Below are 16,535 nucleotides of genomic sequence, written 5' to 3' on the forward strand. Positions count from 1 at the left end.
GGTTTGCATTCTAGCCTCCCTGAGTCTTTCCATTCTGAGCTCATGAATGGTTCACGAGCGGTGAATTCTTCTTTGGGAATGAGTCACCCAGAAAAAGTACTCGAGTGCTATTTGACGTCTCGCCTTGGTTCCACTCTTTGTCTAAGGCGCACACACATATCGTCGCTGTCTTCCTTTTTAAATACCTTGGGGTCTTTGACATTCTGGCCTCTTTCCTGTCTGCAGCGATAGTCGTAGTCTTCTCACTTTCATCCTCTCTTCATGCATCTATTCCCTTTTCTCTGGACTATTCTTTCATGCCTGCCTCTAGGTCTCCCTCCCTGTGTTCCCACTCTATTTCCTTTCAATGAATATTAACACATCTTTTGACTGTCAGCACCTACCCTTTCAGATTCAATTGCTTGCTTCGACTCAAGGGGCATTGCTAAATGCTTTGGTGGTGTTTTGCTGTGACATGTTTTCTGAGTATAAGTCTAAATCTGCCTTGCATGCAATACTGTTTGGCACATAATATTTGCCATGAAAAATATTTCATTTGGTCTACAGAATCATGCAGCAAATGTGAAAACTGTTTTCCCAATGGATGAATCTCAGCTAATATAGTTTCTGACAAGGGATCAAGGTTCTTTTCAAATAATAGTGCTGTGCACTGATACATTAAATTGGCTAAAACAACTTGCTAATTGTCCATCTGATTACTCAACAGTCCAAACTAAAATTGCTCAAGCGTCTCATCTCAACTGTACCCAATGGATGGCTTTTATTTTGGGCCAGAACATCAAATTAGTGTTGATGGTGAGGAACTGCGCTATATATATTGATAGAAATACCCTTTTTAATACGCTTTTTAAGTGACGAAAATAGATCTGTGACTATGCTAATTGCCAAACCAGTTTTTGGAAGAAAATAAATCCATTATGGCGTGCAAATAAATGCACCTTGGAATTCTGCAGAAGAATCGAGCTAATTATTGGTTCAAATAATTGCAATGCTGTGTTTTGGCAGCATAAACCATATCTCCAACAAGCTAACCATTGATTTGTCTGGGCAAAATTTGCTCAGGGCCTGTTGGGCACCTAATCTTTGCCCTCAGTAATGGATGTCTTTGATTTGGTCTACAGAACCATGGCAGCAAATGTGAAAACTGTTTCCCCAAAGAACGACTCTAATATAGTTTCTGATCAAGAAATAAAGCTTCTCTGCAAATAACTGCAGTACCTCAGTAAATGCAGTGCTGTGAACTGATACTTTTTAAGTTGACCCAAGCAACATGCTAATTGTCTATTTGACCCCACAGTTAGTCTGAACAAAAATCTGAACTGTAACCAAAAGACCTCTCTAATCTTGGGCAACAGTTTCACATTGGTGTAGATTACATCTGATGAGGAATTGTGCTATATGTATATATATATATATATATATTGATAGAAATAAATCCTGCTCAAGACAATACCATGCTCTTTTTAAAGTGACAAATAGATTTGTGATATGCAACTTGGCAATTAGATGTCCAAACAGTTTTTGTAGAAAAGATTTGTTATGATAAGCAAGGTTAACTGAACCTTTGATTTCCGCAGAAGAATCAAGCTAATTTTTGGTTTGAATAATTGTAATGCTGTGTTTCGACAGCTTAAACCATAACTCCAACAAGATAACCATTGATTTTGACTGGAAAAAAATTAATCCGGGTCTTTTGTACGAGTCTGGCAGCTCATTTTTGCCCTGGGTAATGGATGTCTTTATTTGGTACAAAGAATCAAAGCAGCAAATGTGAAAACTGTTTTCCCTAAGGATGAATCCCGAAGCATTAAATTAGCATTGACTAAACCAACATGCTAATTTTCTATTTGACCACCAAACAGTCTAAACAAATCGCATCTGAACTATAACCAGAAGATCTCTTTTACTTTGAGCCACAGAATAATGTTAGTGTAAATGACATCAGGTGAGGAATTGCACTATATTTGGATGGAAATAATTCCATAATACATCAGACAATGCCATGCTGTGCATTGGCACTTTTGAAATTGTCGAAGCCAGTTATGTGACATGAAAATTGCCAATTTGATGGCTAAAAAGTTTTGTGACATGCGAAAATTCATATCTGCCAAAGAGTTGTTGTCGTTGTTGTTGTTTTTTGGTACAGATAGTTGGACTGTACACTTGAACATGCAGTGCTGTGTTTCGCCAACCTAAAATGTATCTCCAACATGCTAATTATTGAATTGACTGGGTAAAACTTGCTCAAGGATTGTTTGGCATCTTATCATTGCTCCAACTAACTTTCTTTCAACCACAGCATCTCTATCACACACCACTAATGCCACTACAGTATGTTAGAAAATACCATGCTTTGTTTAGGTACATTTTAAGCAGCCTAAGCCAGATCTCCAACATGCTAATCAGCCATTTGATGCATTGTGAGAATAAATGCAATATTGAACTTCACAACTCGACTTGACCAGATAATATCCCTCCAAACATAGACACCAAGAGAGAACCATTAGCATTGCATGAAAGTGTCTAATTTGCATGGTGGATAAGAAACCCTTCCCTCTTGTAACCTGGCTGACAACAGTATCAATGAATAATATTAATCGTGGGAAAAATCAAATCAGCACATTAGCTGTCCTCCGTTGAGGCCTTGGGAAGCAAGAAGACCAGAGCAGAATGATAATTCATGTTGTTTTATCGTCTCAAGTGGCATTGGGAGATGACCGTTGTTGTTTGTTTAAAAAAGGGGTCAGGCCTCTTCATCTCTGGAGATCAAACATCAGAAGGGAGCAGACAAAAGCTTATTTCATAAGAGTCTCTGCTACTTCTTTAGAAGGTGATAGAGCAGATCCCAGTTGAAACGAGTTGTAGCTCTCGCTCTGGGCTCTGGGAATACGCGGAATTCTGCTTCCTCTGCAAGAATAATACAACAAAGAACTTGATTGCACTTAGCCTCTTTCCATGTTATCTTCTTCTGGCACCTGCCTGAATGTTTTTAGTCCAAATGCTTTAGTGTTTGAAATCCCTGCTCATTAGCAACATGAAATGTTGCAAACTGAAACAAGACTAAGGAGGCTTTAACCCTTACAACAACACAACTCGCTAAAAAATGGTGGAATGAAAGCTTTTCTTCTTTAGAATAAAATGCATCAATCAAATAGCATCCGTTTTGATCTCATGTTGACTTTTTAGGCTTTAAACTAGTTGGGCACTTGTGTCAGATTTGGCATTGAGATCTTCCAGGAATTAGATGTTTTACTGTGCTTTTATAGCATTTGTTCCACGTTTTAACAACACACTTAAGCTAATCGAATCACTCCCCAGCCTCTCAAGTGACCCTCTTTGCAAATGATTGGTATCACTGTGGGGCCTAGATAAGAATCCCTAGTTTAAGAGCCCAGGGCTTAATTAGCCCATCGTAATTAAAGTAGAATGACACATTTAAAAGGGTTTTAGATAGAATTTAACTGCACAACTGCTGGACTAATGGAAGTTAAAGGAGCTGCGCCATGCAATGCCACTAAATTGGATTTCACAGATGCACCATTATTTCAGTATCAATGTCACGCATGTGTGTGTGAAATGCAGGGGCAAAGTGTCTCCTACCGTCTTGCTCTGGTGCACAGCTGAGGAAGAGCACACAGGGCTAAAGTCAGTCTTTTGTGTCAGTAGGGAAATGACTCACGCAGGAAAAGAAAACCACATCTCTGACAGCGAGAGTAATTAAGATTTTTTTTATACCTAGAACACAGACTTTAGGAAGAGGAGGCGTACTGTACATGGTGTGCAATTTAAAACTTAAAAGTGCAATTAGGATGTTTATTTGTCATGCCTTTAACGCCATGTACTCTGATTGAGGCATTAACCTTTTTTTCTCTCTTAAATGCTTGAATTTACAGTCTGTTTTTTCCATCATGCCTTATAAAAGGCGACATAGTATATAATGTAGTTGAGGCACTGCCACTGGGTATGGAAGGAATGCTTTGAAGAAAATAACCTGCCTGAGCTTTGCCTTGAGTGGATGGCAATAGCTGCTGTCCATGGTTCTGAAACCACTGAACAGCACAAGAGCACTAATACACTAGTCAAAAAAGGTGGACAGGATTCATGTTGGAATTTCTTTCATCATTCAAAGCCAGTCCTAAAGAGTGGGAAGGGGAATTGGTTCAGAGGATTTTAAATAGATTTTGAATGACATGCGTACATGATTTGAATTTTGGGTTAACTTGAAAAATATTAAATTATTGCCATTGTAAACGAATTCATGAGTATCTTTGTTATTTTCTCTTAAAACGTCTAAACATTCATAAAACGCAATAAAATACTAATTTATTCCGTTTTGAGGTAATGTACTTGTATGACTGGTTTGTTGTCCAGGGTCACAGTTGTATTTAAGATAGAATATCTGAAAACAACTTATACTGTGTTTGGTTTTTAAGTAAATGTATGTTGATTCTCAATGCATGGGTCACTCAAGTGTGTATAACAACTATTTAAGCAGAGCTATACAAGTAATCACACTGTGTGATTGAATTAAAATAATATTCTCTGTACTCGGACAAATGGAGGGAGGAAAATGTTCATTGCACTGTATGCAATTCTGGATATCATTCTGCAACCAGATCCTCACAAAGGTAAGCTGCAAAGTGAACCGCGTTCATCTCGTGTCTGTCTGAGAACAGCGCGCAACCCAACGGGAGGCGCGAGAGCGCAACAGTTGATGTGCGCGCATGACGGGAACGCGCTATTCTGTTGGAAAATCGTAGAGCACAAACTTTGCGCTCAGTCTCAGTGCACGGACTTGGAGTTCCGCTCAGGAAGGAGTGATTTCACTTCATGTGTTTCTGGTATTGCACTGGACGCATCAAAGATGCGCGCACTCCTCGGGCGTTTGGAGACTCCAACTGGATGATGATTCCGCCGCGCGCTGAAGTTAATGCAGCCCTAAAGGGATGAAAGCTCTGCTGTCATCATCGCCAGCGGGAATAGGTTCACATGATGACTTCAGACCTGTTGCTGGTTCTCCAGAAGTCCTCGATCTGACAATGGTTAACTGCTTCAATTCCTCTAGCTCCAACAGCACGACCCTCAGCTCGGATGGGGCTCCGTTCCCAGGGTACACGATGGTCATTCTGGCGATCCTCATGATAACTCTGGTGGTCGTGGTGGTGGTCGGGAACGCGCTGGTTATTCTCGCGTTCGTCGTGGACAAGAGCCTCAGAAATCAGTGCAATTACTTCTTCCTTAATTTGGCTATATCAGACTTCCTTGTTGGTATGTACAAACGTGCATTTGAATTAACTTCAACTCAAAATGCTTCATAGACGCTTGGTTTGGCATTGAAATTTATGCATGTGAATATGAGATATTATATCTCTTTAAAAAATGATCAATGTGTCATCGAGCAATGGGAAGCCCTTTGTTCTACAGGATCAAAGCGTTCTGGAAATCCTATATACTGTACATCTGATGAGATCTGTGGGAATATTGGCTTTGATAAACACCCAAATGAGAGTGCAAAGAAAAGTTACATGTATTAGGCTTCACCTTACTTGATAAAACACGCAGGTGTAGCTGATGAGCAATGCCGGATCGATCAAACACATGTAGTGGAAATGCAACAGAGAGATCGATGCCAGACTAGACAGACACATTTTATCCGTCCAAGACAGACTTTTTCGAGTTCTGTTTTGCACAATAAGTACCCAAAATGTACAAAAAGAACATATACAACTATTACCATTCAGTGTTGATAATCTCTAAATGGTCAACAATGGCCAGTATATTGGGGTCTAGGTATTGTGTATTGCTTTCTCGCTCAGTTTTACAAGTCAGTACTCATTAGCATGACCTGTCTCCACATGATAAATGTCAATTATTGTAGCTGTGCTCACTTTTAGAGAGTATGTCTGTATGTTCATAATCCTGATTATACATGGTCTGCAGTCCATACCACATCACTACTTCGCAGGAAATGGATTCTGAGTGAATTATTACATAAACCACATTTCTCCGGTTTTGTCTGCTCTGACCTCATCTTGGAAACCAGGAGAGTGATTAGACCACTCCCAACAGCAACCACAACAAAAGTTCATTTTCTCCAAGGAATACAAAACCTCCCAAAACCACAGAAATGGTCCTGCATCCTTATTTAACCAATTCTGACATTATTTGCATAGGTTTAATTTTCTTTTTGCTTGTGAATTGTGAGTAGTTATATGGGGTGAAATAAGTGTTTGTCTTATTTGCTGTCATTAAATGGTATTTCGTGTATTATATCACCATTATATTTGGCAATGAAAACCCCACAATGGTTGTCCTAAAGTGAATCAGTTCCAAATTTCCCAATACGACTTCCATTTTTATCATTTCCAGTAACTGAAAATGAATGGGCATCCGAGCTTAAATATTTTCATCTGTAATTTTCAGTATTGCATTTACATGCATTAACAGGTGATGTTTTCTTGCTTCATCCACTATATGGACGAAGACTCAAATTTCCCAATGAGCCATATATTTTGTCTTTTATTTCTAGACCATATTCCTGTCATGCTTTCTTAGCAAAGCCAGTTCTGAGGTGGAAAAAGCAATGATTACACCCATCCATCTGCAGCACCAAGACAGAGACCTTTAGTTCTCTGCTGCTCTGTGGTGCGCTGGCACCATCAATTATTGGCTTGGATTAAGAGTGCATTAAGATATGAGAGCCACAGCCTCGTGGTCTGTTCACCAAACCCTCTCTGCCTGCTTGAGTGTTTATTTGCGGCTCACAGGCATTAGTGCTCAGCCGATGTATTGCTCAGTGGAAGTCCTTTGAAAAATAAATAATAAAACAACTTGGTTTGAGAGATAAGAGGTGCCGCTCCACCTGAAAACATGCCCACGTAGTTTAGATAAACAAAGTGCAACAAAGCACTGCTTTTTTTCTTTGTGGATACCAACCAGCTCAAAGGCTCTAAATAACAGAGCCATGGCTGTGTCTTTGACAGTATGACAGACGTGAAATCTCAGCGTCCTTCAAGGACTAGACAGTGATGAGATTGCGGTTTTTGTATGGCTTTGTGAAAAAGCTTTCTCCTGATGCTTCTAGGTGCGGAGAAGCAAGAGAAAGAGCGAGAGAGCTCAGAAAGCAGCCACCGTTCCCTTTGCAGCTCGATGGCTTTTTGATAATGGCTCAGGTTTATTGGTCACGTTGTGAAGCGACTCCTTCGTGACATGATCCATTGATTTTGTGCTCTGAAGGACCTATTATATCCTGAGCAGGAGAAGCATGTGGCCATTGATACCAGCCGAGGACTGTATATAATAAAGTAAAATGTGATGTGTCTCTCTCTTTCCAGGGGCCTTTTGCATCCCGGTCTACATGCCCTATATCTTGACGGGCAGGTGGATGCTGGGCCGTGGACTGTGTAAGCTGTGGCTTGTGATGGACTACTTGTTGTGTACGGCTTCCGTCTTCAATATCGTCTTAATCAGCTATGATCGCTTCTTGTCCGTTACCCGAGCTGTAAGTATCAACATCCAATTAGTCTACTTAAAGTAATAGTCAGTAAATGCCAGTCCAAACCTGCATGTCACGTTTTCAGTGGAGCACAAAATGAAAAATGGTATTGTACTGGCTACTGCTTTTCTAGAATTTGAAAGTGCAGCGTTGTCAAGCTCCAGACGTTAAATAAGATATCATTATTTTTTATCAGGACTCTTCAGTATTGCATTAAATATATTAAAGGTTGACATTTTTCTTGCCTCGTCCACCATTGTCTCAACACAATGAATTCTGGCAAATCTGTTCTTCCAAAGACAATATCGTAGTAGTTTTTCATCAAAATAGACCAAAAATAAGTTAACCTCTGCTCTTCGACTACCTGCCTCAAACAAACCAGCGATTCTCAATCACAATCAATTCCTAAAAGACAAAATTAAGTCTTGCCCCTTTTTTCTTGTACAAGTTCAGTTTTTTGTTTAAAAGATAAATTTGCAGTACACATCTCAAAGCAACACAAAGCAAAACTTGTGAGCAATTACAATATTCAGTGTTTGCAACCCATTCTTTTGTCCATAATGTCAGAAACATTTGATGTTTTTCAAATATTCCAATTGTCTCCCACAAACGCATAAAAACCAAGTTTTCGCTTGGTGCCTCAGATGAGGCACTGCAAATTTCCCTTTTGTCTGAAACAAATGAGTTGTTCACAAAACCCACAAGACACCGAAGATGGTGTTTTTGCAATCAGATGAATAATAAGCAAATGACTTGCTGCCCCGGCGACAGATCTTAGATAAAAGCGGCCCACCCAACGGATGGAGCTCGCATCCTCTGCGGATCCAGCCTTCAACTGCTCTATGGTCATGAATTTTTCAGTGCAATTTACTGCAAATATCTGATTTGTTAGTCATGGACGACATCATCAATTTATATTCATACTTCACAGTGAGTCAACCTTAAGACCAGTGGGTTTATTAAAAATCCAAACTTGGGCTATGTTCCAAAACCAGTTGAGCTGCCTTGCTGTCTTCATCCCAACTGAAATGACCAATTCTGAACATTTTAGAGTATATCCACTTCAAAATAAAGGTTACAAAGGACGGTTTTCACAGCAGTGCCATAAAAGATCCACTTCTGTTGAACAGTTTTTAAAAGAGCAATTATTTCTTAGACTGAGTAAAGAACATTTGAGTTACCTAAAGAAGCTTTTGTGGAATGGAATGTTTCCTTTGATGTTAAAGCGAAAGTTCACCCAAAAACAATGGTCTTATTGGATTGGAACAACATGAGGAAAACTTTCATTTTTGGGTGAACTAAGCCTTCGATCATTCCCACTGATGCCAATAAAGAGTAATGAGGATGAGTAATTAATGACAGAACTTTCTTTTTTGGCTGAACTAAGCCTTTAAAGATTCTTCATGGAACCACTGACGCCAATAAAGAATCTTTATTTTATAGAGTTTATGAAAGACTGCCATAGAATTTCATTGCTTTAGAATTATGCTTCCTATCTTTTAGAACAGCTTCTGTGTCGGAAAGTGCATAGACAATGCCTTAAACTGCTTCCTACATGGGTAGCTCACTAGAAGATGGGCTTGTTTCGTAACGAATGTAAAAAGTACAGGAAGTACTCTTTGGTCTTGTATTGCAATATACTGCTGTTTTGTTCCATAAGTGTTTTTTGAGTGTCCCTCTCAATCTTTTCTATTGGCTTGACTGAATTCTGGTTTATGACTGGCATGCTACAGACAGCTATTTTGGACATGCAGGCAGCTGCCCAGTGATTCTGTGGGGCTGTATTAACTCACGCGGAGCGACTATAACAAGGCTGCCCCCTCTCCTGACCTTTACATACTGAGAGAGGCCTCTGATGAAAACCACACGGCTAAAAATCATGTCTAAAACAGGCACCTACCCACCAAAATGGCTACTGTAAAGGAAACCACATGTGTGTCTGTGTTACAGTTTAATTGGTGATCTAAAGAGGGTAACTCTTAAAGTAAAAATAAAGTATCCCTCAATGCACTAAACAATACTTAAGTACAAACAAGCACATTTGTGCTAAATGAAATTGTGAAAGTTAGACACAACAGTACTTCAGTGCACTTGAAAAAGTATTTTAAAGTATATTAAATACCACTGATATAGATTTTTGTGCATTAAAAAAATCTGAAGAGGAGTTTTATTAGTGTATTTCTTAAGTGCGCTCTGAATGCTTTAATAAATTATACATTTAATAAAATAAATTTAATTGTTAGTGCAAATTAGTGCATTTATATTAAGTGCACTTAAGTACCACAGTTAACTTATGACTAGTAAATTTTCCCAACTGTGGTACTTAAGTACACTTAATATAATATAACACTTGAATTTACTTTTTGTGTGTAGTAAGATACTGTACCCTAAATATACAGAAGTGTTTATGATGAGTATATTCAAAAGATAGGTTAATGTGTACACTAAATTCGTTTTTAATACAAAGATAGTATGATTAAAGCACATTTTAGTTCATACACATGGTGTCTCAAAATAGCCCAGTTGAGTACACTTTAAGATTAGCTTAAGTGTATTTTAGTGCACTTTTTTTCACCTGAGTTGAAGAGTAAAACCGAAAGCAGACATCTATCTCTTTCAGTACCAACTTTATCCAAAGTCACTATTTTATGCATGTAATATGAAGAAGTAATCAAATATGCACTTTTACCTCTCTTAAATATAACACTTTATATACTGAATTGGTTAATTTGGATGTTAAAGTGTTAATTTTATCTGTCCAAGTTTAATGCTGTCACTTTAATCAAGATTCATTCATTCAAATCCATCGTTTCTGAGCGAGCTAAATACTTCTCTGATTAAATTATTAATTATATAGTCTGAAAGTTATATGTTTAAAAAATATCACCCGTTTTTAATTGCTTTAATGTACTTTTCTGCTTTTTGTTTGTAGCTTGATCTGTATCTAACTGGTTTTTAATGAGTAGCTGCCCATCGATTAACTACTTTATATCATGAGTTGCTTGTACAGTTTTAAAGTAGCTGGATCTGAAGTAGCTTTTAAAACCACGTCGCTGCACACCAGCTCTTTTGGTGAAATCATAAAAGGAAGGAAGGGGAAGGAAGTTCAATATTTCTTTCCATTCAGTGTGTGCATTTATCTCCATTGCAAACAGCAAAATGATGTTGAATTTGGGTTCTTGAGGTCCTTAAATAACCTCTCTTCACATTCAACGAAACTGTTGAGTAAAATAAGCTCAGAAAACATGGGAATGATGCGCTACTGTGAAAGACGAATGTGCTGAGCGAAAATGGCATTAAAGCCCATTTCCCAGTCCTTTAATAGCTTTTGACGTTCCAGAGCAGGGTTTGGGCGAATTATGAAATGCAAATATTGATTTCCTGTGGAAAATATAGTATCAAGATTGTTAAGAAACATTAAGGCATAGATATGCCCTACAATAACAAATTTACGAGATCTTGGCAGATGTGTTGAAAGGTAATTTAACTGCTTGTGGCTGAATATCTGGAGCATAACTTTTAATAGATTATGCAATGACATCTCAGTAGTTTATTCCACCGTGGCTTCATGCATAATGTATTGAAATTTGCATATTTTGCAAAATACATTTCTTATCCAGCTCTTCTGAAGTACTCATTGTTTAATGCCGTTACTTCCTGTTGACAACATGTCAATGGGGTTTATCTGAGATTGCTTTTGAAAGAGTAACGATCTGTCATCCGTCATAGATGACAAAGTTAAATGCTTTTCAAACCTCAAATGTCATTTCAGAAAGACTTGCCAGTAATCGAAAATAGTGGTTTATGTGATAGTATCAGTGGTGTTTGACAAGTATGTCTGGCTTTAATTATTCTCCTTGGTGGTGAATTATTAAAGACAGAGACGGTTCTTTCCTTAGGTATGTTTTGAACAGAATAAGGTTTAGGAAAGGTAGTGTGTTTTTCCAAAGGTAGTGTGTTTTTCCAAAGGTAGTGTGTTTTTCAAAGGTTGTGTGTTTTTCCAAAGGTTGTGTGTATGGGGATTAACATATCAACAATCCCCAACCTTTGAGGTCAACATGTCATGTTTTCTCATAAGTACGATTAAATATTATTATTATTATTTAGCAATTTTTTTTGGCCAAGCTGTCGTATGTCATTGCAAAGTAATCAATAATTGTTAATAATCCAATGTTTACGTGTACAAGGAAATAAAACCAATTTTCCGTGGACATTTTCGTCGAATTGAACATCTATTATAAGGAAAAATGTAGTAGTGCTTTTCAATTGGGCGGCACATCAAAACTGAAATGGGCATTGTGTCAACAAAACTGCATCTCCAGCGTCCCAGAATTCAGTTCAAGGGCCATAGAAGGTGTGAAATACCTTGATGTTTGTCTGAGGTAGTTGCAAATATATTCCTCACTCCCTAAAGACTATTATTTGCTGTAATTTCAGGGCTGAAATGGTATTAGTTCATAACAAGAAAACACCCTTGAGGGCTCCTGTCTTTTTCGAATAGATGATTCCTTTCTCTGGTTGTCATCTTTCCAATTGTCATTTTTAAATTACTGAAATGAAAAGTGTTTCGGGCCGGTCTCTAGAGAGTGAGGTGCTATGGCGAAGACAGCCTTATTGTCACAGTGTCCATCAGCGGAGACGATTACTCCTGTCAATTATTCATTGCTATATTTCAGAAGATTTAAAGTTAATTTGAAAAGCTTCTGAATTATTTACATGATCAAAACTTTGAAAAACATGATTGATAGTTGACTTTTTTTATCCAGTAAAAGCTCTTTTAGTGTAATTGTACAAATGTCCATGCCTATATCGCTTATATCTAACTATATGAGCCATGAATGCCTGATGGATCAAATATGATACTCAACAAAAACATATATAAAATAGTTTTTTTATATTTTGGCCTATAATTTCCTATAGGCTTTACAGGGTAATAAATCTGAAACTACTTGTGTAAATCCTCCTATTTTTCTCCTAAGGCAGTAGAAAGAAAGGCAGCTTGCTAGGTTTTGAAACAGAGCAACCAGAACTTGTTTATAAAAAAAAAGGGTATTCATGTTGTAAAGTGATTTAGTCACATGTCTTGATCTTTTATTAAATGTAAATTGTATTGTCACGTCATCAGATTAATCAGACACGCTGATTAACTTTTAAAAGCCAAATTAGTCGAACTGGTCCAAATCATTAGCTCACAGTATAACCGATCAGTTCTGCAGAACTAAAATTGGTTATTTTCCTCGCAGTGCTCTGAATCCTAGGTTGTGAATTGAATAAATCATGAAAAAGAAGAAGCAGTCACACTGAGTGTGCATAGACTTTATTGAGTGCGATAGCTGGCAGGGATCCCTCCCAAACCAATTTATGACTCTGAACTATGGCTATTTTATGTGTCTCTCTCGTTTGACTTTAATCTTTCGTCTTATTCCATAGGTGAGGTACCGGGCCCAGCAGGGCGTCACTCGTCTGGCAGTGGTCAAGATGTTGGCGGTGTGGGTTTTGGCATTCCTCCTCTACGGACCAGCCATCATCTTCTGGGAACTAATGGTTGGAGAAAGCATCGTTCCGGAGGACGAATGTTTCGCCGAGTTCTACTGCACCTGGTACTTTCTGCTCTCCGCGTCGACCTTCGAGTTCTTCTCTCCATTCATCTCCGTGGCCTTCTTCAACTTCAGCATCTATCTCAACATCCAGCGGCGGAACCGGAGTCGCATGGCGCATGTGGAGGCCGAGAAGGAGGACGGCTGGAGGGTCATCGATGGACAGGCATCGTCCGTTTTCTTCGTCAAAACGCGCAAGGTGTCTTCTAGTGAGCCAGCGACCGTTTCGGCCGTGATTAAAGATGAGAATGAGGTTTCGCCGTCGTCCAGCGGTGATCCCAGCAGCACCCACTCTGTGTCTTTGACAATGGAGACAACCATTAAGAAGCGAGGGTTGCTCAGCAGATGGTTAAGGACGCGAATAATACGAGCGCAGGAGGCATCAAATCCGTGCGCACCATGCAGAAGCGGAGGACAAGCGCGTCTCTTGAGAGATAAGAAGATTGCCAAGTCCTTGGCAGTCATAGTGTGCGTTTTTGGGGTGTGTTGGGCACCGTACACCCTTCTTATGATCATACGGGCGGCCTGCAGCGGTAGCTGTGTGGAACATCATTGGTACGAAGTCACTTTTTGGCTCCTTTGGCTCAATTCAGCCATCAACCCTTTCCTCTACCCTCTTTGCCACAGCAGCTTTCGCCGGGCCTTCGCCAAGATTTTGTGCCCCAAGCGGCAGTCTGTTCGGCCACACGAGGAAAGCCCTTCCTGCCAGTGACAATATGACAGCAGCTAAAGGGATTTTATTCTTTCACACTGAATATTGAAGGATGAAATAAAAGCACCAAGGCAAGAAAGCGAAACATTTCCACACAAGCGAATTCTGTAATGGAAATCCATGTCATTACTTGATGCATGTTTTATTCTTCTTTGATGAAACTTCCCAAAATAAGATTCTTTATGAAGATTTGACCTTTTATCGATGGATATAAACAGTGCAACTAACATTGCTGTTGTTATTTGTCTATCTTTTGTCTTGCAGTAACATAGGAATGGAGTTGTTTCACTCTTGTTAGCTAATATAAGTTGCATGTTCTTGGACATCTGTTGTGAAAAAGTAATGCAGCTTGTGTTGACATCACCCATATCAACATTATTGATTGAACGGACATTCTTCTCCATGGACACAGTTCAGTGATGAAGAGTTGATCTGTGAGACGGCATTACAACTCAAACGAGAAAGGAAAAATATTAAGTGTTTTCTACCATTAAAATCATGAGCTTCACAGTGACTCTGTTCAGAGTTCAGACTCTGAAATCAATATCACCTGCTATGAACAAGATTGAAACTAATAATGTTGTTGAATGGAAGTTTTGTGAAATGTGAATTAAGTTCTCATCGTTTTTATAAGCTGATAATCTTGAAAATGTCAATCAATTCTTATATGAAAGAATTGGAATGTAGCAACTGTGTCATGTGGACAATTTATATGGTGCTTTTTTGTTGTTGTTGGTCATCAGCACTGATCCCGTTCTTTCAAGTGCTCTTTGGATTTCAACGTCTTTCTTTTTGTGTTTTACATAGGAAATTGAGTCATACAGCTTTGGAAGGACAAACAGTTTTACATTTGGGGCATACCTCTTTAAGAAGGTAATTTGTTTATTCTTGACTAGATTCATGGTTACAGTGTCATTGTCGACAACACTGAAATCTTTAAAATGGCATTATGAGTATAACTGTATAACTTAGAATGTTTTAAAACTTGTTTACAAAAATGTTTTTTTGTTGTTTTTTGGGGGGAGGGCTTATAAAATCAATGCACAAATATCTTGTGGTTTTGTACATGCCAAGTTTTGGAGCAGTCAGACTGTGCATTCAATTCCAATGTCGTCAAGAGACTTTCTAAATTATGTTCTTTATGGATTTAACCAAGTTATCCAACTGAGGCCAATTTCATATTTGTAGTTATGATTCAGTGCCTCCCAAGATCTTTGAGATTAATTTGACTGAATTTGCTCATATCACATGGATAATCTCCCAAAAGCTCTAGACAATGTTTAACAAGATCCAAATGCACGGTTTTTGTTTCCCCCCAGAACAGGTAACAGAATGATCTTTTATTTGATATTCAAACCATATTGGTCAATGAATATAGTCTGAATTAAAAAGGCCCAAAACACCTAGCAATCACAATAGTATTTTGCATACACCTCTAAAAGCTCAGGTCTTATCTCTGGAGCAGTCGCCACACTTCTGCAGCTCTGATCTGCTTTTTGCTTCAGTGAATTAGTAATTTTTTTATCCAGATGGCTTTGAGTGCACTTGATTTATCAGTGCTGTTTGGAGCTCAAGTTAATTAAACCCCAATAACAAGCATCCTCATCAGATCCTTGAATTTGAAAATCTTGAATCTCTTAACCAGGTGATGCTGTTGCACTAAATGGTGTCTATGTAAAGTTAATGAGTGGACAGACATGGTTGTTTACATGATCAATTGTTCGAGCATTTAGAAAGCAGCGTTTGAAGTGACTTCTTGATATTTTCTACTTGAGAGTTCAAGAAAAGATGTGGTTTAATGTATTACTATTGCATGTTCCTTTTGTGGCTGTGCAGCAAATAGAAAAGCAGAAAAATGTCACAACAGTCGGGGAGCGGCAATGTTGGTTTTAGATTATTAGGCATTGTGTATATGCACACAATTTTTTCTCAAAAACTATCAAAGAAAACTGCTGGGAACCATCGAAACAGATCAGCATGAACCTTGCCTCTAAGCATCCCATTGCTTAGGGATGATAACCTCCCACATAAATGTGTGGATGTCAGGCTGTCCTGAATTTACGCTGATGGAATAAGACACACAGAAATACATTTGTGGCCAAACTCCTTTGAAGATGTTCCACTGAATTGCGGAAGTCTGACTGACTCAAGCTGTTAGCAAGAACCAAGCTCAAGGGTTTAACAGTACAATGCAATGTTGGGGACAAGTTTGATCAGGGGGCTTATATCATAATTAACGCCCTTACAACTATAAGAAGGTAATTTACTTCACTGAAAAGACCAGCTTAGACCACTGCTTTTTAGGGATGCAGGCTGGTTTATGCTAGTTTGGTGCTGGTCTAGGTATTGGAGCAACTGGATCAACCATGTTGATCACCTACAAAACTCATGTGAAACATACCAGCATGGTCTTTCTGATTAAGCTGATTGGCCATGGTAGTTTTGTTGGCTATGCTAGTTCTGGCACATGTTAATTCCAGCAAAACAGTCACCAGACAGAAGTAGATAAGTTAATATGAACCTCTCTCTGGTTTGATGGTTGGATGTGCTTGATTATGCATTGGATTTGATCAAGGTTCATGTGTTTTTGACCATGATTTGCTGTCTTTAATGTGGTAAAATTGAACATCTTGAACCATTAAAATCACCTGCACAACTAAACTGGTAAAACTTGTCTAACAGCATGTTTTTTTAGAAAAAGAAGAAGCTAGTTGACCATTTAAATCTTGCT

At 38.6% G+C, this 16,535-nt stretch overlaps 1 protein-coding gene across 1 annotated transcript; it reads left to right on the plus strand.

Annotated features, from left to right (window-relative positions):
• Positions 1 to 4,431: 4,431 nt before the first annotated feature.
• LOC127987389 (histamine H3 receptor) lies at positions 4,432 to 16,283 on the plus strand. Its single transcript, XM_052589680.1, has 3 exons — positions 4,432 to 5,268; positions 7,335 to 7,501; positions 12,926 to 16,283. Exons 1-3 carry the CDS (start codon positions 4,947 to 4,949, stop codon positions 13,802 to 13,804), a joined length of 1,368 nt encoding a protein of 455 aa, XP_052445640.1. The 5' UTR covers positions 4,432 to 4,946; the 3' UTR covers positions 13,805 to 16,283.
• The last annotated feature ends 252 nt before the right edge of the window (positions 16,284 to 16,535 follow it).

Source organism: Carassius gibelio, chromosome B22 (genome assembly GCF_023724105.1).
Source record: "Carassius gibelio isolate Cgi1373 ecotype wild population from Czech Republic chromosome B22, carGib1.2-hapl.c, whole genome shotgun sequence".
In the NCBI taxonomy this organism is placed as follows: domain Eukaryota; kingdom Metazoa; phylum Chordata; class Actinopteri; order Cypriniformes; family Cyprinidae; genus Carassius; species Carassius gibelio.